The sequence below is a fragment of the Cygnus olor genome, chromosome 1 (assembly GCF_009769625.2).
Source record: "Cygnus olor isolate bCygOlo1 chromosome 1, bCygOlo1.pri.v2, whole genome shotgun sequence".
NCBI lineage: Eukaryota > Metazoa > Chordata > Aves > Anseriformes > Anatidae > Cygnus > Cygnus olor.
The window spans coordinates 201,664,474-201,689,562 of record NC_049169.1 but is presented as its reverse complement, the minus strand read 5'-3'; the positions used below and the strand labels follow the sequence as shown (position 1 = coordinate 201,689,562).

General features: G+C 58.2%; 4 protein-coding genes across 5 annotated transcripts; all 4 read right to left on the bottom strand.

The window, feature by feature from the left end:
* Positions 1-1,288: 1,288 nt before the first annotated feature.
* Positions 1,289-3,605, bottom strand: LOC121063684. The gene is made up of 4 exons (XM_040544345.1): positions 3,434-3,605; positions 2,066-2,860; positions 1,745-1,892; positions 1,289-1,613 (listed from the first exon to the last, which is right to left on the bottom strand). The coding sequence occupies exons 2-4, from the start codon at positions 2,465-2,467 to the stop codon at positions 1,495-1,497; spliced, it is 669 nt and encodes a 222-aa protein (XP_040400279.1). The 5' UTR covers positions 2,468-2,860; positions 3,434-3,605; the 3' UTR covers positions 1,289-1,494.
* Positions 3,573-6,021, bottom strand: LOC121076471. The gene is made up of 2 exons (XM_040570837.1): positions 5,723-6,021; positions 3,573-5,135 (listed from the first exon to the last, which is right to left on the bottom strand). The coding sequence occupies exons 1-2, from the start codon at positions 5,921-5,923 to the stop codon at positions 3,573-3,575; spliced, it is 1,764 nt and encodes a 587-aa protein (XP_040426771.1). The 5' UTR covers positions 5,924-6,021.
* A 4,178-nt stretch (positions 6,022-10,199) lies between these two features.
* LOC121063683 (sialidase-like) lies at positions 10,200-15,610 on the bottom strand. The gene is made up of 5 exons (XM_040544344.1): positions 14,632-15,610; positions 12,345-14,045; positions 10,977-11,771; positions 10,656-10,803; positions 10,200-10,524 (listed from the first exon to the last, which is right to left on the bottom strand). Exons 1-5 carry the CDS (start codon positions 14,830-14,832, stop codon positions 10,406-10,408), a joined length of 2,964 nt encoding a protein of 987 aa, XP_040400278.1. The 5' UTR covers positions 14,833-15,610; the 3' UTR covers positions 10,200-10,405.
* Positions 15,611-19,966: 4,356 nt separating this feature from the next.
* On the bottom strand, positions 19,967-24,582 carry LOC121063682 (sialidase-like). 2 transcript variants are annotated; one of them, XM_040544343.1, is made up of 5 exons: positions 24,400-24,578; positions 22,112-23,812; positions 20,744-21,538; positions 20,423-20,570; positions 19,967-20,291 (listed from the first exon to the last, which is right to left on the bottom strand). In XM_040544343.1, the coding sequence occupies exons 1-5, from the start codon at positions 24,466-24,468 to the stop codon at positions 20,173-20,175; spliced, it is 2,832 nt and encodes a 943-aa protein (XP_040400277.1). In that variant the 5' UTR covers positions 24,469-24,578; the 3' UTR covers positions 19,967-20,172. The 2 variants fall into 2 exon arrangements, with proteins under 2 accessions (XP_040400277.1, XP_040400276.1); XM_040544342.1 differs by having other exon boundaries at positions 20,744-23,812; positions 24,400-24,582.
* Between the last annotated feature and the right edge of the window lie 507 nt (positions 24,583-25,089).

Genomic DNA, 25,089 nt, shown 5'->3' with positions numbered 1-25,089 from the left:
CAGTCCCAGAAATGCTTCAATACTGTTCCTCCTTTCTTGCTTTTCAGCGTGTCTTAGTACCTGGGCTGGGTGCCTCCTTCCTTATTAAACTGGGGCTGTCCATGGGGGGCTTTGAGCTCCTCCATGGAAAGAAGCCCACCTTTCAGCTCTCGGAGAACTTTGCCTGTCTTCACGGAGTCCCACATAAGAAAGAAACTTTTCCCGTTTCTTTCTTACGTGAATTTGGCCACATCGGCAGCAAAAGTGTCCTGACACATGTCCTACTGACTGCCTTTTCCTTGCTGGGCAGCTGGTTGGTGAGCAACAGCTGTTGCAGCGCTTCCTCCTCTTGGGTGCTTGCAGGCTGCTGACAGCACGTCAGGTTTTTGCAGTGGAGAATTCCACTAACCTTGCATTTTCAAACGTGATTGTGCAGGCATGGCAGTAGCATAGCAGGTGAAGTACGTTAAACAGATAAGGGGAATGTCCCACAGTCGCCAAATGAGGAGGATAGCTAAGAAAAACAGCACAAGCAGTGCAAAATCAGTAAAAACAAAAATCACGGGCCCTTTAGTCATGAGAGATGAAAAACAAAAGGAACAGGAGAAATTAAAGGTTGGTCAAATAAAATTGTACATATACGGAATAGCAGTAAGCGTCACGTAGTTTGTGAACCTAATTCTCCCCCTGTACTCAGCTCTGGTGAGGCCGCACTGTGAATACCATGTTCAGTTTTGGGGCCGTCACGCCAAGAAGGACGGGGAGGTCCTGGAGCGTGTCCAAAGAAGGGCAAAGAAGCAGCTGAAGGGCCTAGGGAGCAAGTCGTGTGAGGAGTGTTGAGGGAGCTGGGGTTATGTAGCCTAGAGGAAAGGAGGCTGGGGGGAGACCTTATCACTCTGTCCAAGGACCTCAGAGAAGGTTGTAGTGCGACGGGGGTCAGTCCCTTCTCCCAAGCAACGGGCGATAGCAGAAGAGGAAAAAGTGGCGCCGGGGGAGGTTTAGGTGGATACTGGGCAAAATTTCTTCAGTGAAAGGGTTGTGAAGCATTCGAACAGGCTGCCCAGGGAAGTAGTTGAGTCACTATCCCTGGAGGTATTCGAAAGCCATGTGAATCTGGTGCCTAGGGACACGGTTCAGTGGTAGACTCGGCGGTGCTAGGATAACGGTTGGAGGTGATGATCTCTGAGGTGTTTTCCAACCTAAGCGATTCTATGATTCTATAATTCTATGACTGGGACAGGCCCAGGGTGCCAGGTTGGCATGGCCTGCACCACTCTTTCTCCTGAGATCGACGACACAGAGAGGAGCATTGGGGGCAAACGTCTGCCTGAGCTTTTATTCACAGCAGAAAGCAGCCGCAGCTGAGCTGAGGCTGGGGGCAGGATGTGGTGGGGCATCTGAATTCCTGGGGCGCTGTCCTGTGCCTCCCAGTGATGCTTCTGTGGGCGCTGCAAAGCTTCCTGAGGGCCAGCTGCCACCTCCGAGCGCCGTCCTGGTGCTGGCAGCCGGGCGCTGCTACTCTCGCTGTCCTGCGATGCAGCTGCAGCAGAAAGCCCTGCGCAGAGCCCGAAGTGCCCTCCTGACGCGGGAGGGCCGTGGCTGGCGCGCTGGGGCTTGTGCGAGGTCAAGGATGCCTGGGGGGGACAGAGAGGTGTAGGTTAGGGCCTGAGCGGGTGCTGGGCAAGCCTTTCCCCCCCTCCAAGGCCTTTCCCCGGGGAGGGGTGGTCCAGGACCAGCCAGCCCCCCGGCGCGTGGTGCTGCCAACCTAGTCCTTGGTGCTGCTCGTTGCGCTGAACAGGCCCGGCCAACAGACCCTGGGACGGTGCTTGTGTCTGGGACGTTGCTGGCTCATCCGCTGGCGTATCTCTGGTGCAGGAGGAGGACTGCGCTTGGCCTCCCTGCTCGGCGGCAACCTGCATGGGGAGAGCAAGAGCACAGGCAGGTGGTGAGAGGGATGTCAGCCCTTGTGCCTGGGGCGTCTGGAAATGGAGAGCAGCAGGCAGCTCCCCAGCACGCACACCCCACGCGCTACTTCTGCCTCTGGCTGCCCTCGGTGCCTGGTGCCCACCACGCGTGCTGTGCTTACCTGGTGCCCCGGAACCATAGCCAAGGGAGTAGCTGCTGCTCCTGCTTCATCAGCTGCTGCTGGACTGAGATCTGTGATGTCCTCCCTGAGAAGATCTGCAGTCATAGGAGAAGCCACTTCTTCTTGTGGCGCCGCTGCTGCAGTGAGAGGGGCTTCCGTGGCTTCCCCTACAGCACCTCCAGCCAAGGCAGAGGCCGAGGATGTACAGTCTACAGGCTCTGCTGTGGGAGGAGGCACCCTGGGTCCTGTGGCCGAGGGAGCAGTTGGTGCCTTGCTCGTGGCTCCCTGGCTCATGGCTACAGCATGGCGTAGGACTGCAGAGACGATGATCCGGGCTGTTTCATACAGATCTTCGTCACAGGCACTGGAGGCAAGTTGGGCACGTCCCTGGCTCTCAGCCATCACCGCAGTGCTGTGCTCACTGGGGGTGGGACAGGCTGATGGCTTTGATTCTGGAGCCCCACGTATCAGGGGAGGCGCTCTCTTCCCCTCATCTTCAAAAGCAGGCGCTGATGGAGGACTTGCTGGCCTGCTCTCCGCCGGTGCTGTTGCGGTGAGAGGCGTGCCGTGCCTCTCTTCCCCTGGACCTTCTGCCAGGGGAGCAGCTGATGGTGCAGTGTCCGTGGGCTCCAGTGAGCCAAGAGAGGCGCTTGTTGGGGGTTCTGCTGCTTCTGCTGCAGCCTCCGTGTCCACGCTGCTGGATGAGCTGCCCTCTTCCTGGGGAAAGGCCTGTGGTTCCTGGAGGAGGCTGGGGAACCTGGGGTTGATCCAGGAGTTGAAGATGACAATCTCTTCCTCTTCATCCGATGCCACAGGACCGCTTTCTTCCCTGCCCCGGCCCTGGCTTGTCCCCTCGTTGCCGCTCCCCTGCGTGGGTTTGATGTTTTGCTCTCTCTGTTGCCCTTGCTCCTCACCCGTGTCTGGGCTGGCTGGTGCAGGGTCTCTGCTGGCAGCCGTTGTTCCTGCACATACCCGGGGGTCAGGCCCTGGCAGAGCAGTGGTCCCCCTGCTCTCCGCGTCTGTCTGGACCCCGGCTGATCTTGTTGCTGTCACTGTGCACCCTGTGTGTGCCAGGTCCCCCAGTGCTCCAGCTAAGGCAGATGCTGAGGATGCAGAGTCTGCAGGCTCTGCTGTGGGAGGAGGCACCCTGGGTCCTGTGGCCGAGGGAGCAGTTGGTGCCTTGCTCGTGGCTCCCTGGCTCATGGCTACAGCTTGTCTTAGGACTGCGGAAACGAGGGTCCGGGCTGCTTCATGCAGATCTTCATCACAGGCACTGGGGGCATGTTGGGCACGTCCCTGCCTCTCAGCCATCACCGCAGTGCTGTGCTCACTGGGGGTGGGACAGGCTGATGGCTTTGACTCTTGAGCCCCACGTGTCTGGGGAGGCGCTCTGTAGCGCTCATCTTCAAAAGCAGGGGCTGACGGAGGACTTGCTGGCCTGCTCTCTGCCGGTGCTGTTGCGGTGAGAGGCGTGCCGTGCCTCTCTTCCAGGCAAGCAGGCGATGTTTCAGTGTCCGGTGAGCCAAGAGAGACTCTTGTTGGGGGGTTCTGCTTCTTGTGCTGCAGCCTCCCTGTCCACGCTGCTGGGTGAGCTGCACACTTTCTGGGGAAAGGCCTGTGGCTCCTGGAAGAGGCTGGGGAAGCTGGGGTTTATCCAGGAGTTGAAGATGATAATTTCTTCCTCTTCATCCCATCTCTCAGGACCTCTTTCTTTCCTGCCCCGGCCCTGGCTTGTCCCATCCTTGCCGCTCCCCTGCCTGGGTTTGATGTGTATCTGTCTCTGCTGCCCTTGCTTCTCACCCCTGTCTGGGCTTGCTGGTGCAGGGTCCCTGCCGGCAGCCGGTTTTCCTGAACGTGCCTGGTGATGGCGCCCTGGCAGAGCAGTGGTCCACCTGCTGTCCGTGTCTGTCTGGACCTCGACTGCTCTTGTTGATGTCACTGTGCACCCCGTGTGTGCCAGGTCCACCAGTTCTGCAGGCCGTTGGCCGTGTTCCCAGCTTTCAGCCATTGTCTTTGCCAGGACTTCAGACACAAGGGACTGTGCTGTGTCCCGCAGTGCTGCGAAAGAGTCTGTGGGGCAGTGTGGGGCAGCCTGCCGACTCTTCTTCCAATCCTGGGGTACTGCTGTGAGGAGAGGTGGTGTTCTGTGGCCTTTGCTCCTGGGACCTCTGCACAAGGGAGGAAGCTCTGCCTCCCTCGTGGCTCCCTCGTTGCAGGCTATAGCACTGCTAATGACACTGGAGACGAAGGCCTTTACTGGGTCTTCCATGTCCTCGGCGGAGGCTGCAGGGCTGTTTTTGGCAGGGTGCTGACTCTTCTTCCAGTTCTGGGGCACTGCTGTGAGGAGTGGTGGTGTTATGCGGCCTTTGCTCCTGGGACGTCTGCCCAAGGGAGAAAGCCTTGCCTCCCTCATGGCTCCCTGGTTCCGGGCTATGGCACTGTTAATGGCAGCGGAGACAAAGGCCTTTACTGGGTCTTCAATTTCTTCGGCAGGGGCTGCAGGGCTGCTTTTGGACGAGTGCTGACTCTTCTTCTTCCCATTTTGGGGCACTGCTGTGGTGAGAGGTGGTGTTCTGTAGCCTTTGGTCCCGGGACCTCTGCCTGAGGGAGAAAGCCTTGCTTTGCTGTTGGCTTCCTCGTTGCAGGCTAGAGCGTTTCTTATGACTGTGGAGACGAAGGACCGTACTGTGTACTCCATGTCCTCGTCAGGGGCCACAGGGCTGTGTGGGCCACGTTCCCGGCTCCCTGCCCTCACTGCCTTGTCCCTCTCACCAGAGATGCACGGAAGAGGTGGCAGAAGCTCTTGGTGGCTGTGGGCCTCTGTGCCCAACGCCTTTGCCCTTCCTGCAGCTGAAGATGCAGAGGCTGTTGCTTGTAGACGGGGCAGCTTGCAAGTGACCCTTTCAGATGACGATGTCTGTGCTGCACGCGCTTGCTTGGGTGCTGCTGCCTGAGTCGCTGCCTGCCTTGGGAAAGGCGGCATGGCTGGCAGATGGATTCTCTCTTCCTGCCGCACCCCACTGTGTGGCAGCGTCTTCATGTCTTGCAGCTTCTCCATCTGCAAGAGAAACTGAGGAGAAAGGCCGGGTTACTTTGGTCATTTCTGCCATTCCCCTCCACGTCCCCCTAATGGTGCTCCTGTGAGCTGCCCTGCAGTGGCCCCATTCATGCCCTGGCAGCTGACCACGCACAGCGGGGCTCGGCTTGCCAGGGTAATGCCCTGCCTGTCTCCTCCTGCAAGTGCTGCCTGCTCATCGGAGGCTGCCAGGGCTGCCAAAGATGTTCTTCCGAACCCTCCTGGGGCTCCCGACTCCGTGTGGCAGCTGCCAGTGTGACGCACGCTCTCTGGGCACGACCGCACCGGCAGCCTGTCCGCATGGAGGGACGATGGAGGCAGCTCCTGGTTGCGGACGGCCAGGTTGAAGTAGGCCACGCTGCTCTTTGTGCCTCTGGGCACAGAAATGCCAGGGCCACGCGGGCTTTGGCTGTCCTGGGGGGTCGGCTCTTCATGGAGAAACCCCAGGTTTGGGAATAACTGTGTCCAGGCTGGAGGTGTTCAGGGCCAGCTGGCCAGCTTGCTCCAGCACCGTTCCCACCCTGGTGCTCTCCGTGCCATCCCGTCACGCTGCTGTCCCTGTCTTGCTCCCTGAGCCTCACCTGGCGCCGCTCCTGTACCCTCTGCTGCCCTTCAGCGGGCTGGGAGTGATCCTTATTCTGCTGCTCCATGGTGTGCTCCAGGTCCTCTGACCGAGAACTCCAACGGGCACCCAGGCGAGCTGCTGCCTCCTGAGAGAGCTGCTCTCCTGAGAGTGAATGGGCAGCCCGGGGCTCGGGCCTTATAAGGGACACCGTTGCCATGGGTACCCCTCCGTGTCACAATGGCCTTTGGGTACGCCACCGCCCACGCATCACACAGCCCCAGTGGTTGACGTCCAGACACCCCAGGGACACCGTCTCACACACCCACAGCAAGGTCCGGATTGGCAGGCACCTCTGGCTCCTTCCAGCCAGTGCCCCCGGCTCAGCCCCAGGTCGGTATTTCTCAGGGGAGTCAGCTTAGCTCCCTAACTGCTCCCATCAACTGCGCGTTACCTGCTCTGCCAGGAGGTGCTCTGCTCGGTCACCTGGGTAAGCTTCCTGGCTCTTTGGCTGACTCCCCACACATCAGCAGAGACCGCGCTCGAGCTTGGACGCCCATCAGGCAGCCCTGGCAGTGCAGCTGGAGCAGGAGCAGGAGCAGGGATTCCTCCCGTGTCCGGGCAGCCAGAGGCCTGTGGCTCTAGGCACTGTGAAGGACTCCCAGAGAAGCGGGCACCAGGTAGCGGAGCCAGTGGAGCTGGCGGAGAGGTTGCTTGAGGCGGGCTCTGGCGGGGCTGCGAGAGGAAAGCCCTGGGCAGCCGCAGGAAGATTCCCTGCTCGTTGCTTTAAGAACAAGCTGTGGAGAAGCTTTCAGCGGCAGAGCCACAGCTGTGCCACGCTGGTGTTTAGCCCGCAGCTTCTCTGGCTGCTGAAGCAGGTCCTGTGCTCCAGAGTTGCGGCTGAAACAGTGTTGGTAACACAACGGTGTCTTTGCTGGAACAGGTTGCCCAGAGAGGTTGTGGAGTCTCCATCCTTGGAGATCTTCAGAAGCAGAATCCTCGGAATTGTGCGTAAAGGCAGTCCTTTGGGGAGAAAGAAAAGGAATTGGAAAAAACAACCCAAAAACTAGGGAAAAAGAAAAAAAAAAAAAAAAAAAGCAATGGTTAGATATTGTCTAATTGTCTGCCCTGAAAAGCCATTAAAAGGAACTTCACCCTTTTGTCCACAATGCTGGTCTGATGAAAATTCTGGCTTTAAGTTTATATGTAAACAGTAAGACTCCTTTTTCGGAGGAGGAATCAAGCAATGCTCCCTCTAATCCTAATATTGCACCGGAGGCAGCAGTAGCTGCACCAGCAGCGAAGTATATGTGTATGTGTTTGAGCCAAAGTATTGTTGTGAAGTGAGTGACTCCTCGAGGAACTCGGCCAGAGACGATACAAAAAGTCTGGTTATTGTTCTAAGTGATATATCCTTGCAGTATGAATGAGAAGTTTAAGGGGCCTCTCTGCGTGATTGCGTGATTGTGCTGTGGGAGTGAGACGCAGCATCGCTGCGAAGCGAGCGCGGAGTTCCGATCCGTGGTTCTGTATTCTCCGTGAGGGGAACGGCCGGAGTCGAACGAAGCGCATGACAGCTCGAAAAGGAAGTGCTGTTTTATCCAAGTGTCGATTGGCGGTGCCCAATACATGGGCCTGGTGGCGTATCTTGTAATCCTATTTTGTTCTTAAACCTTTGGAAGGGACCTCGAGAGATCATCAGGTCCAACGCCCCCTGCCAAAGCAGGTTCCTTAGAGCAGGCTGCCCAGGTAGTTCAGACGGGCCTTGAATATCTCCAGAGAAGGACACTGCACAACCTCCCTGGGCAGCCTGTTTCAGTGCTCCGTCACCCTCACCGTGAAGAAGTCCTTTTGCATGTTGGTGCGGAACTTCCTGGGCTCCATCTTGTGGCCATTACCCCTTGTCCTGTCCCCACAAACCACTGAAAAGAGGTTGGCCAAATCCCTCTGTCTGCCACACTTCAGGTATTTATAAACACTGATAAGATCCCAACTAATTCCACTAACCTTGGGCAGCTCCCGACCCATCCTCTGACAGCCCTGGCGGCCATTTTGCAGTTCTGGTTTCCCCCTGTGCCACAAGCTGGCTGAGGCCTTGGGCTGTCCCCAGCACGGCTGTGGGGGATGGCGGGCGGCATCTAGACACATGAGGCCTTTCTTTTTCTTTGTGCGGAAGGAAACCTGCTGTCTGGAGAGACAGTGCCTCTTTTCTCCAAGTACCGCAGGGTTCCATTGTAAGTGACATGGCCTCTCACTTTGTGGGCCCTGTTTTTTGTCATCATTTGTGAGGGGCTTCTGCATCCCCCCCGATCACTGGCTGTGGCCAGGGCTTCCCCCCAGGATGTCTGGGCAGGCCCATGCCGGTGGGCAGGCTCTGGGTGGGCCTTGTCCCCTGCAGGGGCGGGCGTCTGCCCCTGAGCCCACATCCCACGAGCGGCTCCTGCACTCGTGGCTGCCCCTGCCCGGGGCGCTGCCGCTGCTTCTGGAACCTTCCTGCAGCCTCTGGCAGCTGGCGCCTGCTTGGCGGCGGCGCATTAGGCTTGGCAGCCTGGGATCTGCGGGCCGTGCCAGCCTGCAGCATGGCATTGGCGGCCTTGTTGCCGTCCCCAGGGCACGGCTGAAGGGGGATTTGGGGGGTTTGCTTTCCAGGGACTGGGAAAGTTGGGGATGCAATATCCCACTACATGCACAGGCAGTTCGCGCTGAACAAGGTGGGCTTTGCAGCCTCGTCCTCCCCTCATACTCTGCTCCTTCCAGGAGCTGCCACCCCACAGAACGCCTCCTCAAGCAGAAGTAACACCCCAGCGGTAGCCTGCAAACTGCAGATGTGTCAGGGGCCCGTTGCTGCTCTGGCAATATGCACAAAAAAGCCCAGCTCCAGCAGAAGGACGGGATCCGTACCGCCTGGCGCTTGTGCGTTGCCTATGGCCTGATTGGGCAAGCCAGCATGTAGTCGGAGCCGGTTCTCAAGGCTGTCCCTATTAGTTGGGAACCCCGTGGAGGGATTTTCCTGAGCTGAGGGTGTTGGCTCTGCTCTTACTAGCCCAGATCTTCGTTAGAGGGCAAAAAGAAGGGAGCTGGGAAACTCCCAGACACTGAGGCCATCTCCAGGGCTCTCCAGAGTGATGCCATCTGGCACCTTCCCATGAGCAGTGGCCAAAGCACAAGGGCCCATCTTCTTTATTGGAGAAGTCCCACACGGGATTTCCAGTCCCAGAAATGCTTCAATACTGTTCCTCCTTTCTTGCTTTTCAGCGTGTCTTAGTACCTGGGCTGGGTGCCTCCTTCCTTATTAAACTGGGGCTGTCCATGGGGGGCTTTGAGCTCCTCCATGGAAAGAAGCCCACCTTTCAGCTCTCGGAGAACTTTGCCTGTCTTCACGGAGTCCCACATAAGAAAGAAACTTTTCCCGTTTCTTTCTTACGTGAATTTGGCCACATCGGCAGCAAAAGTGTCCTGACACATGTCCTACTGACTGCCTTTTCCTTGCTGGGCAGCTGGTTGGTGAGCAACAGCTGTTGCAGCGCTTCCTCCTCTTGGGTGCTTGCAGGCTGCTGACAGCACGTCAGGTTTTTGCAGTGGAGAATTCCACTAACCTTGCATTTTCAAACGTGATTGTGCAGGCATGGCAGTAGCATAGCAGGTGAAGTACGTTAAACAGATAAGGGGAATGTCCCACAGTCGCCAAATGAGGAGGATAGCTAAGAAAAACAGGACAAGCAGTGCAAAATCAGTAAAAACAAAAATCACGGGCCCTTTAGTCATGAGAGATGAAAAACAAAAGGAACAGGAGAAATTAAAGGTTGGTCAAATAAAATTGTACATATACGGAATAGCAGTAAGCGTCACGTAGTTTGTGAACCTAATTCTCCCCCTGTACTCAGCTCTGGTGAGGCCGCACTGTGAATACCATGTTCAGTTTTGGGGCCGTCACGCCAAGAAGGACGGGGAGGTCCTGGAGCGTGTCCAAAGAAGGGCAAAGAAGCAGCTGAAGGGCCTAGGGAGCAAGTCGTGTGAGGAGTGTTGAGGGAGCTGGGGTTATGTAGCCTAGAGGAAAGGAGGCTGGGGGGAGACCTTATCACTCTGTCCAAGGACCTCAGAGAAGGTTGTAGTGCGACGGGGGTCAGTCCCTTCTCCCAAGCAACGGGCGATAGCAGAAGAGGAAAAAGTGGCGCCGGGGGAGGTTTAGGTGGATACTAGGCAAAATTTCTTCAGTGAAAGGGTTGTGAAGCATTCGAACAGGCTGCCCAGGGAAGTAGTTGAGTCACTATCCCTGGAGGTATTCGAAAGCCATGTGAATCTGGTGCCTAGGGACACGGTTCAGTGGTAGACTCGGCGGTGCTAGGATAACGGTTGGAGGTGATGATCTCTGAGGTGTTTTCCAACCTAAGCGATTCTATGATTCTATAATTCTATGACTGGGACAGGCCCAGGGTGCCAGGTTGGCATGGCCTGCACCACTCTTTCTCCTGAGATCGACGACACAGAGAGGAGCATTGGGGGCAAACGTCTGCCTGAGCTTTTATTCACAGCAGAAAGCAGCCGCAGCTGAGCTGAGGCTGGGGGCAGGATGTGGTGGGGCATCTGAATTCCTGGGGCGCTGTCCTGTGCCTCCCAGTGATGCTTCTGTGGGCGCTGCAAAGCTTCCTGAGGGCCAGCTGCCACCTCCGAGCGCCGTCCTGGTGCTGGCAGCCGGGCGCTGCTACTCTCGCTGTCCTGCGATGCAGCTGCAGCAGAAAGCCCTGCGCAGAGCCCGAAGTGCCCTCCTGACGCGGGAGGGCCGTGGCTGGCGCGCTGGGGCTTGTGCGAGGTCAAGGATGCCTGGGGGGGACAGAGAGGTGTAGGTTAGGGCCTGAGCGGGTGCTGGGCAAGCCTTTCCCCCCCTCCAAGGCCTTTCCCCGGGGAGGGGTGGTCCAGGACCAGCCAGCCCCCCGGCGCGTGGTGCTGCCAACCTAGTCCTTGGTGCTGCTCGTTGCGCTGAACAGGCCCGGCCAACAGACCCTGGGACGGTGCTTGTGTCTGGGACGTTGCTGGCTCATCCGCTGGCGTATCTCTGGTGCAGGAGGAGGACTGCGCTTGGCCTCCCTGCTCGGCGGCAACCTGCATGGGGAGAGCAAGAGCACAGGCAGGTGGTGAGAGGGATGTCAGCCCTTGTGCCTGGGGCGTCTGGAAATGGAGAGCAGCAGGCAGCTCCCCAGCACGCACACCCCACGCGCTACTTCTGCCTCTGGCTGCCCTCGGTGCCTGGTGCCCACCACGCGTGCTGTGCTTACCTGGTGCCCCGGAACCATAGCCAAGGGAGTAGCTGCTGCTCCTGCTTCATCAGCTGCTGCTGGACTGAGATCTGTGATGTCCTCCCTGAGAAGATCTGCAGTCATAGGAGAAGCCACTTCTTCTTGTGGCGCCGCTGCTGCAGTGAGAGGGGCTTCCGTGGCTTCCCCTACAGCACCTCCAGCCAAGGCAGAGGCCGAGGATGTACAGTCTACAGGCTCTGCTGTGGGAGGAGGCACCCTGGGTCCTGTGGCCGAGGGAGCAGTTGGTGCCTTGCTCGTGGCTCCCTGGCTCATGGCTACAGCATGGCGTAGGACTGCAGAGACGATGATCCGGGCTGTTTCATACAGATCTTCGTCACAGGCACTGGAGGCAAGTTGGGCACGTCCCTGGCTCTCAGCCATCACCGCAGTGCTGTGCTCACTGGGGGTGGGACAGGCTGATGGCTTTGATTCTGGAGCCCCACGTATCAGGGGAGGCGCTCTCTTCCCCTCATCTTCAAAAGCAGGCGCTGATGGAGGACTTGCTGGCCTGCTCTCCGCCGGTGCTGTTGCGGTGAGAGGCGTGCCGTGCCTCTCTTCCCCTGGACCTTCTGCCAGGGGAGCAGCTGATGGTGCAGTGTCCGTGGGCTCCAGTGAGCCAAGAGAGGCGCTTGTTGGGGGTTCTGCTGCTTCTGCTGCAGCCTCCGTGTCCACGCTGCTGGATGAGCTGCCCTCTTCCTGGGGAAAGGCCTGTGGTTCCTGGAGGAGGCTGGGGAACCTGGGGTTGATCCAGGAGTTGAAGATGACAATCTCTTCCTCTTCATCCGATGCCACAGGACCGCTTTCTTCCCTGCCCCGGCCCTGGCTTGTCCCCTCGTTGCCGCTCCCCTGCGTGGGTTTGATGTTTTGCTCTCTCTGTTGCCCTTGCTCCTCACCCGTGTCTGGGCTGGCTGGTGCAGGGTCTCTGCTGGCAGCCGTTGTTCCTGCACATACCCGGGGGTCAGGCCCTGGCAGAGCAGTGGTCCCCCTGCTCTCCGCGTCTGTCTGGACCCCGGCTGATCTTGTTGCTGTCACTGTGCACCCTGTGTGTGCCAGGTCCCCCAGTGCTCCAGCTAAGGCAGATGCTGAGGATGCAGAGTCTGCAGGCTCTGCTGTGGGAGGAGGCACCCTGGGTCCTGTGGCCGAGGGAGCAGTTGGTGCCTTGCTCGTGGCTCCCTGGCTCATGGCTACAGCTTGTCTTAGGACTGCGGAAACGAGGGTCCGGGCTGCTTCATGCAGATCTTCATCACAGGCACTGGGGGCATGTTGGGCACGTCCCTGCCTCTCAGCCGTCACCGCAGTGCTGTGCTCACTGGGGGTGGGACAGGCTGATGGCTTTGACTCTTGAGCCCCACGTGTCTGGGGAGGCGCTCTGTAGCGCTCATCTTCAAAAGCAGGGGCTGACGGAGGACTTGCTGGCCTGCTCTCTGCCGGTGCTGTTGCGGTGAGAGGCGTGCCGTGCCTCTCTTCCAGGCAAGCAGGCGATGTTTCAGTGTCCGGTGAGCCAAGAGAGACTCTTGTTGGGGGTTCTGCTTCTTGTGCTGCAGCCTCCCTGTCCACGCTGCTGGGTGAGCTGCACACTTTCTGGGGAAAGGCCTGTGGCTCCTGGAAGAGGCTGGGGAAGCTGGGGTTTATCCAGGAGTTGAAGATGATAATTTCTTCCTCTTCATCCCATCTCTCAGGACCTCTTTCTTTCCTGCCCCGGCCCTGGCTTGTCCCATCCTTGCCGCTCCCCTGCCTGGGTTTGATGTGTATCTGTCTCTGCTGCCCTTGCTTCTCACCCCTGTCTGGGCTTGCTGGTGCAGGGTCCCTGCCGGCAGCCGGTTTTCCTGAACGTGCCTGGTGATGGCGCCCTGGCAGAGCAGTGGTCCACCTGCTGTCCGTGTCTGTCTGGACCTCGACTGCTCTTGTTGATGTCACTGTGCACCCCGTGTGTGCCAGGTCCACCAGTTCTGCAGGCCGTTGGCCGTGTTCCCAGCTTTCAGCCATTGTCTTTGCCAGGACTTCAGACACAAGGGACTGTGCTGTGTCCCGCAGTGCTGCGAAAGAGTCTGTGGGGCAGTGTGGGGCAGCCTGCCGACTCTTCTTCCAATCCTGGGGTACTGCTGTGAGGAGAGGTGGTGTTCTGTGGCCTTTGCTCCTGGGACCTCTGCACAAGGGAGGAAGCTCTGCCTCCCTCGTGGCTCCCTCGTTGCAGGCTATAGCACTGCTAATGACACTGGAGACGAAGGCCTTTACTGGGTCTTCCATGTCCTCGGCGGAGGCTGCAGGGCTGTTTTTGGCAGGGTGCTGACTCTTCTTCCAGTTCTGGGGCACTGCTGTGAGGAGTGGTGGTGTTATGCGGCCTTTGCTCCTGGGACGTCTGCCCAAGGGAGAAAGCCTTGCCTCCCTCATGGCTCCCTGGTTCCGGGCTATGGCACTGTTAATGGCAGCGGAGACAAAGGCCTTTACTGGGTCTTCAATTTCTTCGGCAGGGGCTGCAGGGCTGCTTTTGGACGAGTGCTGACTCTTCTTCTTCCCATTTTGGGGCACTGCTGTGGTGAGAGGTGGTGTTCTGTAGCCTTTGGTCCCGGGACCTCTGCCTGAGGGAGAAAGCCTTGCTTTGCTGTTGGCTTCCTCGTTGCAGGCTAGAGCGTTTCTTATGACTGTGGAGACGAAGGACCGTACTGTGTACTCCATGTCCTCGTCAGGGGCCACAGGGCTGTGTGGGCCACGTTCCCGGCTCCCTGCCCTCACTGCCTTGTCCCTCTCACCAGAGATGCACGGAAGAGGTGGCAGAAGCTCTTGGTGGCTGTGGGCCTCTGTGCCCAACGCCTTTGCCCTTCCTGCAGCTGAAGATGCAGAGGCTGTTGCTTGTAGACGGGGCAGCTTGCAAGTGACCCTTTCAGATGACGATGTCTGTGCTGCACGCGCTTGCTTGGGTGCTGCTGCCTGAGTCGCTGCCTGCCTTGGGAAAGGCGGCATGGCTGGCAGATGGATTCTCTCTTCCTGCCGCACCCCACTGTGTGGCAGCGTCTTCATGTCTTGCAGCTTCTCCATCTGCAAGAGAAACTGAGGAGAAAGGCCGGGTTACTTTGGTCATTTCTGCCATTCCCCTCCACGTCCCCCTAATGGTGCTCCTGTGAGCTGCCCTGCAGTGGCCCCATTCATGCCCTGGCAGCTGACCACGCACAGCGGGGCTCGGCTTGCCAGGGTAATGCCCTGCCTGTCTCCTCCTGCAAGTGCTGCCTGCTCATCGGAGGCTGCCAGGGCTGCCAAAGATGTTCTTCCGAACCCTCCTGGGGCTCCCGACTCCGTGTGGCAGCTGCCAGTGTGACGCACGCTCTCTGGGCACGACCGCACCGGCAGCCTGTCCGCATGGAGGGACGATGGAGGCAGCTCCTGGTTGCGGACGGCCAGGTTGAAGTAGGCCACGCTGCTCTTTGTGCCTCTGGGCACAGAAATGCCAGGGCCACGCGGGCTTTGGCTGTCCTGGGGGTCGGCTCTTCATGGAGAAACCCCAGGTTTGGGAATAACTGTGTCCAGGCTGGAGGTGTTCAGGGCCAGCTGGCCAGCTTGCTCCAGCACCGTTCCCACCCTGGTGCTCTCCGTGCCATCCCGTCACGCTGCTGTCCCTGTCTTGCTCCCTGAGCCTCACCTGGCGCCGCTCCTGTACCCTCTGCTGCCCTTCAGCGGGCTGGGAGTGATCCTTATTCTGCTGCTCCATGGTGTGCTCCAGGTCCTCTGACCGAGAACTCCAACGGGCACCCAGGCGAGCTGCTGCCTCCTGAGAGAGCTGCTCTCCTGAGAGTGAATGGGCAGCCCGGGGCTCGGGCCTTATAAGGGACACCGTTGCCATGGGTACCCCTCCGTGTCACAATGGCCTTTGGGTACGCCACCGCCCACGCATCACACAGCCCCAGTGGTTGACGTCGGACACCCCAGGGACACCGTCTCACACACCCACAGCAAGGTCTGGATTGGCAGGCACCTCTGGCTCCTTCCAGCCAGTGCCCCCGGCTCAGCCCCAGGTCGGTATTTCTCAGGGGAGTCAGCTTAGCTCCCTAACTGCTCCCATCAACTGCGCGTTACCTGCTCTGCCAGGAGGTGCTCTGCTCGGTCACCTGGGTAAGCTTCCTGGCTCTTTGGCTGACTCCCCACACATCAGCAGAGACCGCGCTCGAGCTTGGACGCCCATCAGGCAGCCCTGGCAGTGCAGCTGGAGCAGGAGCAGGAGCAGGGATTCCTCCCGTGTCCGGGCAGCCAGAGGCCTGTGGCTCTAGGCACTGTGAAGGACTCCCAGAGAAGCGGGCACCAGGTAGCGGAGCCAGTGGAGCTGGCGGAGAGGTTGCTTGAGGCGGGCTCTGGCGGGGCTGCGAGAGGAAAGCCCTGGGCAGCCGCAGGAAGATTCCCTGCTCGTTGCTTTAAGAACAAGCTGTGGAGAAGCTTTCAGCGGCAGAGCCACAGCTGTGCCACGCTGGTGTTTAGCCCGCAGCTTCTCTGGCTGCTGAAGCAGGTCCTGTGCTCCAGAGTTGCGGCTGAAACAGTGTTGGTAACACAACGGTGTCTTTGCTGGAACAGGTTGCCCAGAGAGGTTGTGGAGTCTCCATCCTTGGAGATCTTCAGAAGCAGAATCCTCGGAATTGGGCGTAAAGGCAGTCCTTTGGGGAGAAAGAAAAGGAATTGGAAAAACAACCCAAAAACTAGGGAAAAAGAAAAAAAAAAAAAAAAAAAAAGCAATGGTTAGATATTGTCTAATTGTCTGCCCTGAAAAGCCATTAAAAGGAACTTCACCCTTTTGTCCACAATGCTGGTCTGATGAAAATTCTGGCTTTAAGTTTATATGTAAACAGTAAGACTCCTTTTTCGGAGGAGGAATCAAGCAATGCTCCCTCTAATCCTAATATTGCACCGGAGGCAGCAGTAGCTGCACCAGCAGCGAAGTATATGTGTATGTGTTTGAGCCAAAGTATTGTTGTGAAGTGAGTGACTCCTCGAGGAACTCGGCCAGAGACGATACAAAAAAGTCTGGTTATTGTTCTAAGTGATATATCCTTGCAGTATGAATGAGAAGTTTAAGGGGCCTCTCTGCGTGATTGCGTGATTGTGCTGTGGGAGTGAGACGCAGCATCGCTGCGAAGCGAGCGCGGAGTTCCGATCCGTGGTTCTGTATTCTCCGTGAGGGGAACGGCCGGAGTCGAACGAAGCGCATGACAGATCGAAAAGGAAGTGCTGTTTTATCTAAGTGTCGATTGGCGGTGCCCAATACATGGGCCCGGTGGCGTATCTTGTAATCCTATTTTGTTCTTAAACCTTTTGAGTGTGACAAAGAGGAAGGCAGGAGCGTTATCTAAGGAACAGTTTAGAAGTTTTTGTACCGCAGATACAACATGAGAATGGCCTGTCCCGAATGGCAAGGGGTGGTACTGGCTATGCGGCAATAAATCCAGGAAGGTGTTGCCCCTTGGCTGGAAGGGAGCTTGCACCCTGGGGGCAATAATTCCAAATGTACCTATTGTGGAAGACCCACAACGCCAAAGCCCCCTTGAGACCGCACGCAGAATTAAGAGGACTCCAGATAATCCTCTCGTAAACTGAAACAGGGAATTTCACTCATTGTAGAACTAGAAAATAACACTCTGCATGCAGTCCAGGCACTACAAGAGGAGGTAACAAGCTTGCCAAAACTAGTACTCCAGAACCAAATGGTATTTGATTTATTATTAGCCTCACAGGAGAGCGTGTACTGTAATTAATGCTAGCTGCTGTACGTATGTAGATCAAAAGGGGCGAATTTGACTGATCTCAAAAATATTTGGGAAAGAAACAAATCCTACACAGAGCGGCTCAAGATGACACTTCCTGGGGATTTAGAAACATTCGGGAGAAAGTGACCTTTGTGGCTACCTGAATGGAATTGGCTCAAACAGCTATTTGTTGGTATTATAAAGATAATGGCACTGCGAATCTGTCATCCCCCGTGACATCGGAAGAAAACTATTGGGCCGTAATGTTGGAAAAAGAGAAGAGCGGGGGATGTGAAGAAGTGCAGAAACAGCAAGAGGAGTAAGAAAAGAAGAGGGGGGCACTGTGAGAAACAAAGTTGTGTTTTTGCAGCGGCAGGTGTTTTTGCAGTGGAAATTTCACAGAATCACAGAATTGTTGGGGTTGGAAGGGACCTCGAGAGATCATCGGGTCCAACGCCCCCTGCCAAAGCAGGTTCCTTAGAGCAGGCTGCCCAGGTAGGTGTCCAGACGGGCCTTGAATATCTCCAGAGAAGGACACTGCACAACCTCCCTGGGCAGCCTGTTTCAGTGCTCCGTCACCCTCACCGTGAAGAAGTCCTTTTGCATGTTGGTGCGGAACTTCCTGGGCTCCATCTTGTGGCCATTACCCCTTGTCCTGTCCCCACAAACCACTGAAAAGAGGTTGGCCAAATCCCTCTGTCTGCCACACTTCAGGTATTTATAAACACTGATAAGATCCCAACTAATTCCACTAACCTTGGGCAGCTCCCGACCCATCCTCTGACAGCCCTGGCGGCCATTTTGCAGTTCTGGTTTCCCCCTGTGCCACAAGCTGGCTGAGGCCTTGGGCTGTCCCCAGCACGGCTGTGGGGGATGGCGGGCGGCATCTAGACACATGAGGCCTTTCTTTTTCTTTGTGCGGAAGGAAACCTGCTGTCTGGAGAGACAGTGCCTCTTTTCTCCAAGTACCGCAGGGTTCCATTGTAAGTGACATGGCCTCTCACTTTGTGGGCCCTGTTTTTTCGTCATCATTTGTGAGGGGCTTCTGCATCCCCCCCGATCACTGGCTGTGGCCAGGGCTTCCCCCCAGGATGTCTGGGCAGGCCCATGCCGGTGGGCAGGCTCTGGGTGGGCCTTGTCCCCTGCAGGGGCGGGCGTCTGCCCCTGAGCCCACATCCCACGAGCGGCTCCTGCACTCGTGGCTGCCCCTGCGCGGGGCACTGCCGCTGCTTCTGGAACCTTCCTGCAGCCTCTGGCAGCTGGCGCCTGCTTGGCGGCGGCGCATTAGGCTTGGCAGCCTGGGATCTGCGGGCCGTGCCAGCCTGCAGCATGGCATTGGCGGCCTTGTTGCCGTCCCCAGGGCACGGCTGAAGGGGGATTTGGGGGGTTTGCTTTCCAGGGACTGGGAAAGTTGGGGATGCAATATCCCACTACATGCACAGGCAGTTCGCACTGAACAAGGTGGGCTTTGCAGCCTCGTCCTCCCCTCATACTCTGCTCCTTCCAGGAGCTGCCACCCCACAGAACGCCTCCTCAAGCAGAAGTAACACCCCAGCGGTAGCCTGCAAACTGCAGATGTGCCAGGGGCCCGTTGCTGCTCTGGCAATATGCACAAAAAAGCCCAGCTCCAGCAGAAGGACGGGATCCGTACCGCCTGGCGCTTGTGCGTTGCCTATGGCCTGATTGGGCAAGCCAGCATGTAGTCGGAGCCGGTTCTCAAGGCTGTCCCTATTAGTTGGGAACCCCGTGGAGGGATTTTCCTGAGCTGAGGGTGTTGGCTCTGCTCTTACTAGCCCAGATCTTCGTTAGAGGGCAAAAAGAAGGGAGCTGGGAAACTCCCAGACACTGAGGCCATCTCCAGGGCTCTCCAGAGTGATGCCATCTGGCACCTTCCCATGAGCAGTGGCCAAAGCACAAGGGCCCATCTTCTTTATTGGAGAAGTCCCACACGGGATTTCCAGTCCCAGAAATGCTTCAATACTGTTCCTCCTTTCTTGCTTTTCAGCGTGTCTTAGTACCTGGGCTGGGTGCCTCCTTCCTTATTAAACTGGGGCTGTCCATGGGGGGCTTTGAGCTCCTCCATGGAAAGAAGCCCACCTTTCAGCTCTCGGAGAACTTTGCCTGTCTTCACGGAGTCCCACATAAGAAAGAAACTTTTCCCGTTTCTTTCTTACGTGAATTTGGCCACATCGGCAGCAAAAGTGTCCTGACACATGTCCTACTGACTGCCTTTTCCTTGCTGGGCAGCTGGTTGGTGAGCAACAGCTGTTGCAGCGCTTCCTCCTCTTGGGTGCTTGCAGGCTGCTGACAGCACGTCAGGTTTTTGCAGTGGAGAATTCCACTAACCTTGCATTTTCAAACGTGATTGTGCAGGCATGGCAGTAGCATAGCAGGTGAAGTACGTTAAACAGATAAGGGGAATGTCCCACAGTCGCCAAATGAGGAGGATAGCTAAGAAAAACAGCACAAGCAGTGCAAAATCAGTAAAAACAAAAATCACGGGCCCTTTAGTCATGAGAGATGAAAAACAAAAGGAACAGGAGAAATTAAAGGTTGGTCAAATAAAATTGTACATATACGGAATAGCAGTAAGCGTCACGTAGTTTGTGAACCTAATTCTCCCCCTGTACTCAGCTCTGGTGAGGCCGCACTGTGAATACCATGTTCAGTTTTGGGGCCGTCACGCCAAGAAGGACGGGGAGGTCCTGGAGCGTGTCCAAAGAAGGGCAAAGAAGCAGCTGAAGGGCCTAGGGAGCAAGTCGTGTGAGGAGTGTTGAGGGAGCTGGGGTTATGTAGCCTAGAGGAAAGGAGGCTGGGGGGAGACCTTATCACTCTGTCCAAGGACCTCAGAGAAGGTTGTAGTGCGACGGGGGTCAGTCCCTTCTCCCAAGCAACGGGCGATAGCAGAAGAGGAAAAAGTGGCGCCGGGGGAGGTTTAGGTGGATACTGGGCAAAATTTCTTCAGTGAAAGGGTTGTGAAGCATTCGAACAGGCTGCCCAGGGAAGTAGTTGAGTCACTATCCCTGGAGGTATTCGAAAGCCATGTGAATCTGGTGCCTAGGGACACGGTTCAGTGGTAGACTCGGCGGTGCTAGGATAACGGTTGGAGGTGATGATCTCTGAGGTGTTTTCCAACCTAAGCGATTCTATGATTCTATAATTCTATGACTGGGACAGGCCCAGGGTGCCAGGTTGGCATGGCCTGCACCACTCTTTCTCCTGAGATCGACGACACAGAGAGGAGCATTGGGGGCAAACGTCTGCCTGAGCTTTTATTCACAGCAGAAAGCAGCCGCAGCTGAGCTGAGGCTGGGGGCAGGATGTGGTGGGGCATCTGAATTCCTGGGGCGCTGTCCTGTGCCTCCCAGTGATGCTTCTGTGGGCGCTGCAAAGCTTCCTGAGGGCCAGCTGCCACCTCCGAGCGCCGTCCTGGTGCTGGCAGCCGGGCGCTGCTACTCTCGCTGTCCTGCGATGCAGCTGCAGCAGAAAGCCCTGCGCAGAGCCCGAAGTGCCCTCCTGACGCGGGAGGGCCGTGGCTGGCGCGCTGGGGCTTGTGCGAGGTCAAGGATGCCTGGGGGGGACAGAGAGGTGTAGGTTAGGGCCTGAGCGGGTGCTGGGCAAGCCTTTCCCCCCCTCCAAGGCCTTTCCCCGGGGAGGGGTGGTCCAGGACCAGCCAGCCCCCCGGCGCGTGGTGCTGCCAACCTAGTCCTTGGTGCTGCTCGTTGCGCTGAACAGGCCCGGCCAACAGACCCTGGGACGGTGCTTGTGTCTGGGACGTTGCTGGCTCATCCGCTGGCGTATCTCTGGTGCAGGAGGAGGACTGCGCTTGGCCTCCCTGCTCGGCGGCAACCTGCATGGGGAGAGCAAGAGCACAGGCAGGTGGTGAGAGGGATGTCAGCCCTTGTGCCTGGGGCGTCTGGAAATGGAGAGCAGCAGGCAGCTCCCCAGCACGCACACCCCACGCGCTACTTCTGCCTCTGGCTGCCCTCGGTGCCTGGTGCCCACCACGCGTGCTGTGCTTACCTGGTGCCCCGGAACCATAGCCAAGGGAGTAGCTGCTGCTCCTGCTTCATCAGCTGCTGCTGGACTGAGATCTGTGATGTCCTCCCTGAGAAGATCTGCAGTCATAGGAGAAGCCACTTCTTCTTGTGGCGCCGCTGCTGCAGTGAGAGGGGCTTCCGTGGCTTCCCCTACAGCACCTCCAGCCAAGGCAGAGGCCGAGGATGTACAGTCTACAGGCTCTGCTGTGGGAGGAGGCACCCTGGGTCCTGTGGCCGAGGGAGCAGTTGGTGCCTTGCTCGTGGCTCCCTGGCTCATGGCTACAGCATGGCGTAGGACTGCAGAGACGATGATCCGGGCTGTTTCATACAGATCTTCGTCACAGGCACTGGAGGCAAGTTGGGCACGTCCCTGGCTCTCAGCCATCACCGCAGTGCTGTGCTCACTGGGGGTGGGACAGGCTGATGGCTTTGATTCTGGAGCCCCACGTATCAGGGGAGGCGCTCTCTTCCCCTCATCTTCAAAAGCAGGCGCTGATGGAGGACTTGCTGGCCTGCTCTCCGCCGGTGCTGTTGCGGTGAGAGGCGTGCCGTGCCTCTCTTCCCCTGGACCTTCTGCCAGGGGAGCAGCTGATGGTGCAGTGTCCGTGGGCTCCAGTGAGCCAAGAGAGGCGCTTGTTGGGGGTTCTGCTGCTTCTGCTGCAGCCTCCGTGTCCACGCTGCTGGATGAGCTGCCCTCTTCCTGGGGAAAGGCCTGTGGTTCCTGGAGGAGGCTGGGGAACCTGGGGTTGATCCAGGAGTTGAAGATGACAATCTCTTCCTCTTCATCCGATGCCACAGGACCGCTTTCTTTCCTGCCCCGGCCCTGGCTTGTCCCCTCGTTGCCGCTCCCCTGCGTGGGTTTGATGTTTTGCTCTCTCTGTTGCCCTTGCTCCTCACCCGTGTCTGGGCTGGCTGGTGCAGGGTCTCTGCTGGCAGCCGTTGTTCCTGCACATACCCGGGGATCAGGCCCTGGCAGAGCAGTGGTCCCCCTGCTCTCCGCGTCTGTCTGGACCCCGGCTGATCTTGTTGCTGTCACTGTGCACCCTGTGTGTGCCAGGTCCCCCAGTGCTCCAGCTAAGGCAGATGCTGAGGATGCAGAGTCTGCAGGCTCTGCTGTGGGAGGAGGCACCCTGGGTCCTGTGGCCGAGGGAGCAGTTGGTGCCTTGCTCGTGGCTCCCTGGCTCATGGCTACAGCTTGTCTTAGGACTGCGGAAACGAGGGTCCGGGCTGCTTCATGCAGATCTTCATCACAGGCACTGGGGGCATGTTGGGCACGTCCCTGCCTCTCAGCCATCACCGCAGTGCTGTGCTCACTGGGGGTGGGACAGGCTGATGGCTTTGACTCTTGAGCCCCACGTGTCTGGGGAGGCGCTCTGTAGCGCTCATCTTCAAAAGCAGGGGCTGACGGAGGACTTGCTGGCCTGCTCTCTGCCGGTGCTGTTGCGGTGAGAGGCGTGCCGTGCCTCTCTTCCAGGCAAGCAGGCGATGTTTCAGTGTCCGGTGAGCCAAGAGAGACTCTTGTTGGGGGTTCTGCTTCTTGTGCTGCAGCCTCCCTGTCCACGCTGCTGGGTGAGCTGCACACTTTCTGGGGAAAGGCCTGTGGCTCCTGGAAGAGGCTGGGGAAGCTGGGGTTTATCCAGGAGTTGAAGATGATAATTTCTTCCTCTTCATCCCATCTCTCAGGACCTCTTTCTTTCCTGCCCCGGCCCTGGCTTGTCCCATCCTTGCCGCTCCCCTGCCTGGGTTTGATGTGTATCTGTCTCTGCTGCCCTTGCTTCTCACCCCTGTCTGGGCTTGCTGGTGCAGGGTCCCTGCCGGCAGCCGGTTTTCCTGAACGTGCCTGGTGATGGCGCCCTGGCAGAGCAGTGGTCCACCTGCTGTCCGTGTCTGTCTGGACCTCGACTGCTCTTGTTGATGTCACTGTGCACCCCGTGTGTGCCAGGTCCACCAGTTCTGCAGGCCGTTGGCCGTGTTCCCAGCTTTCAGCCATTGTCTTTGCCAGGACTTCAGACACAAGGGACTGTGCTGTGTCCCGCAGTGCTGCGAAAGAGTCTGTGGGGCAGTGTGGGGCAGCCTGCCGACTCTTCTTCCAATCCTGGGGTACTGCTGTGAGGAGAGGTGGTGTTCTGTGGCCTTTGCTCCTGGGACCTCTGCACAAGGGAGGAAGCTCTGCCTCCCTCGTGGCTCCCTCGTTGCAGGCTATAGCACTGCTAATGACACTGGAGACGAAGGCCTTTACTGGGTCTTCCATGTCCTCGGCGGAGGCTGCAGGGCTGTTTTTGGCAGGGTGCTGACTCTTCTTCCAGTTCTGGGGCACTGCTGTGAGGAGTGGTGGTGTTATGCGGCCTTTGCTCCTGGGACGTCTGCCCAAGGGAGAAAGCCTTGCCTCCCTCATGGCTCCCTGGTTCCGGGCTATGGCACTGTTAATGGCAGCGGAGACAAAGGCCTTTAGTGGGTCTTCAATTTCTTCGGCAGGGGCTGCAGGGCTGCTTTTGGACGAGTGCTGACTCTTCTTCTTCCCATTTTGGGGCACTGCTGTGGTGAGAGGTGGTGTTCTGTAGCCTTTGGTCCCGGGACCTCTGCCTGAGGGAGAAAGCCTTGCTTTGCTGTTGGCTTCCTCGTTGCAGGCTAGAGCGTTTCTTATGACTGTGGAGACGAAGGACCGTACTGTGTACTCCATGTCCTCGTCAGGGGCCACAGGGCTGTGTGGGCCACGTTCCCGGCTCCCTGCCCTCACTGCCTTGTCCCTCTCACCAGAGATGCACGGAAGAGGTGGCAGAAGCTCTTGGTGGCTGTGGGCCTCTGTGCCCAACGCCTTTGCCCTTCCTGCAGCTGAAGATGCAGAGGCTGTTGCTTGTAGACGGGGCAGCTTGCAAGTGACCCTTTCAGATGACGATGTCTGTGCTGCACGCGCTTGCTTGGGTGCTGCTGCCTGAGTCGCTGCCTGCCTTGGGAAAGGCGGCATGGCTGGCAGATGGATTCTCTCTTCCTGCCGCACCCCACTGTGTGGCAGCGTCTTCATGTCTTGCAGCTTCTCCATCTGCAAGAGAAACTGAGGAGAAAGGCCGGGTTACTTTGGTCATTTCTGCCATTCCCCTCCACGTCCCCCTAATGGTGCTCCTGTGAGCTGCCCTGCAGTGGCCCCATTCATGCCCTGGCAGCTGACCACGCACAGCGGGGCTCGGCTTGCCAGGGTAATGCCCTGCCTGTCTCCTCCTGCAAGTGCTGCCTGCTCATCGGAGGCTGCCAGGGCTGCCAAAGATGTTCTTCCGAACCCTCCTGGGGCTCCCGACTCCGTGTGGCAGCTGCCAGTGTGACGCACGCTCTCTGGGCACGACCGCACCGGCAGCCTGTCCGCATGGAGGGACGATGGAGGCAGCTCCTGGTTGCGGACGGCCAGGTTGAAGTAGGCCACGCTGCTCTTTGTGCCTCTGGGCACAGAAATGCCAGGGCCACGCGGGCTTTGGCTGTCCTGGGGGGTCGGCTCTTCATGGAGAAACCCCAGGTTTGGGAATAACTGTGTCCAGGCTGGAGGTGTTCAGGGCCAGCTGGCCAGCTTGCTCCAGCACCGTTCCCACCCTGGTGCTCTCCGTGCCATCCCGTCACGCTGCTGTCCCTGTCTTGCTCCCTGAGCCTCACCTGGCGCCGCTCCTGTACCCTCTGCTGCCCTTCAGCGGGCTGGGAGTGATCCTTATTCTGCTGCTCCATGGTGTGCTCCAGGTCCTCTGACCGAGAACTCCAACGGGCACCCAGGCGAGCTGCTGCCTCCTGAGAGAGCTGCTCTCCTGAGAGTGAATGGGCAGCCCGGGGCTCGGGCCTTATAAGGGACACCGTTGGCATGGGTACCCCTCCGTGTCACAATGGCCTTTGGGTACGCCACCGCCCACGCATCACACAGCCCCAGTGGTTGACGTCCAGACACCCCAGGGACACCGTCTCACACACCCACAGCAAGGTCCGGATTGGCAGGCACCTCTGGCTCCTTCCAGCCAGTGCCCCCGGCTCAGCCCCAGGTCGGTATTTCTCAGGGGAGTCAGCTTAGCTCCCTAACTGCTCCCATCAACTGCGCGTTACCTGCTCTGCCAGGAGGTGCTCTGCTCGGTCACCTGGGTAAGCTTCCTGGCTCTTTGGCTGACTCCCCACACATCAGCAGAGACCGCGCTCGAGCTTGGACGCCCATCAGGCAGCCCTGGCAGTGCAGCTGGAGCAGGAGCAGGAGCAGGGATTCCTCCCGTGTCCGGGCAGCCAGAGGCCTGTGGCTCTAGGCACTGTGAAGGACTCCCAGAGAAGCGGGCACCAGGTAGCGGAGCCAGTGGAGCTGGCGGAGAG

Bases quoted from the DNA above. Each gene is read 5' to 3' on its own strand.
- LOC121063684 (XM_040544345.1), bottom strand. From the start codon at position 2,467: ATGGCTGAGAGCCAGGGACGTGCCCAACTTGCCTCCAGTGCCTGTGAC. The intron at 1,893-2,065 runs GTAAGCACAGCA...CTCCCCATGCAG, and splicing joins CTATGGTTCCGGGGCACCAG to GTTGCCGCCGAGCAGGGAGG. The intron at 1,614-1,744 runs GTTGGCAGCACC...TGTCCCCCCCAG, and splicing joins CGAGCAGCACCAAGGACTAG to GCATCCTTGACCTCGCACAA.
- LOC121076471 (XM_040570837.1), bottom strand. From the start codon at position 5,923: ATGGCAACGGTGTCCCTTATAAGGCCCGAGCCCCGGGCTGCCCATTCA. The intron at 5,136-5,722 runs GTGAGGCTCAGG...CTTTCTCCTCAG, and splicing joins GGGTACAGGAGCGGCGCCAG to TTTCTCTTGCAGATGGAGAA.
- LOC121063683 (XM_040544344.1), bottom strand. From the start codon at position 14,832: ATGGCAACGGTGTCCCTTATAAGGCCCGAGCCCCGGGCTGCCCATTCA. The intron at 14,046-14,631 runs GTGAGGCTCAGG...CTTTCTCCTCAG, and splicing joins GGGTACAGGAGCGGCGCCAG to TTTCTCTTGCAGATGGAGAA. The intron at 11,772-12,344 runs GCTCAAGAGTCA...TCGGATGAAGAG, and splicing joins CGCCTCCCCAGACACGTGGG to GAAGAGATTGTCATCTTCAA.
- LOC121063682 (XM_040544342.1), bottom strand. From the start codon at position 24,468: ATGGAGCAGCAGAATAAGGATCACTCCCAGCCCGCTGAAGGGCAGCAG. The intron at 23,813-24,399 runs GTGAGGCTCAGG...CTTTCTCCTCAG, and splicing joins GGGTACAGGAGCGGCGCCAG to TTTCTCTTGCAGATGGAGAA. The intron at 20,571-20,743 runs GTAAGCACAGCA...CTCCCCATGCAG, and splicing joins CTATGGTTCCGGGGCACCAG to GTTGCCGCCGAGCAGGGAGG.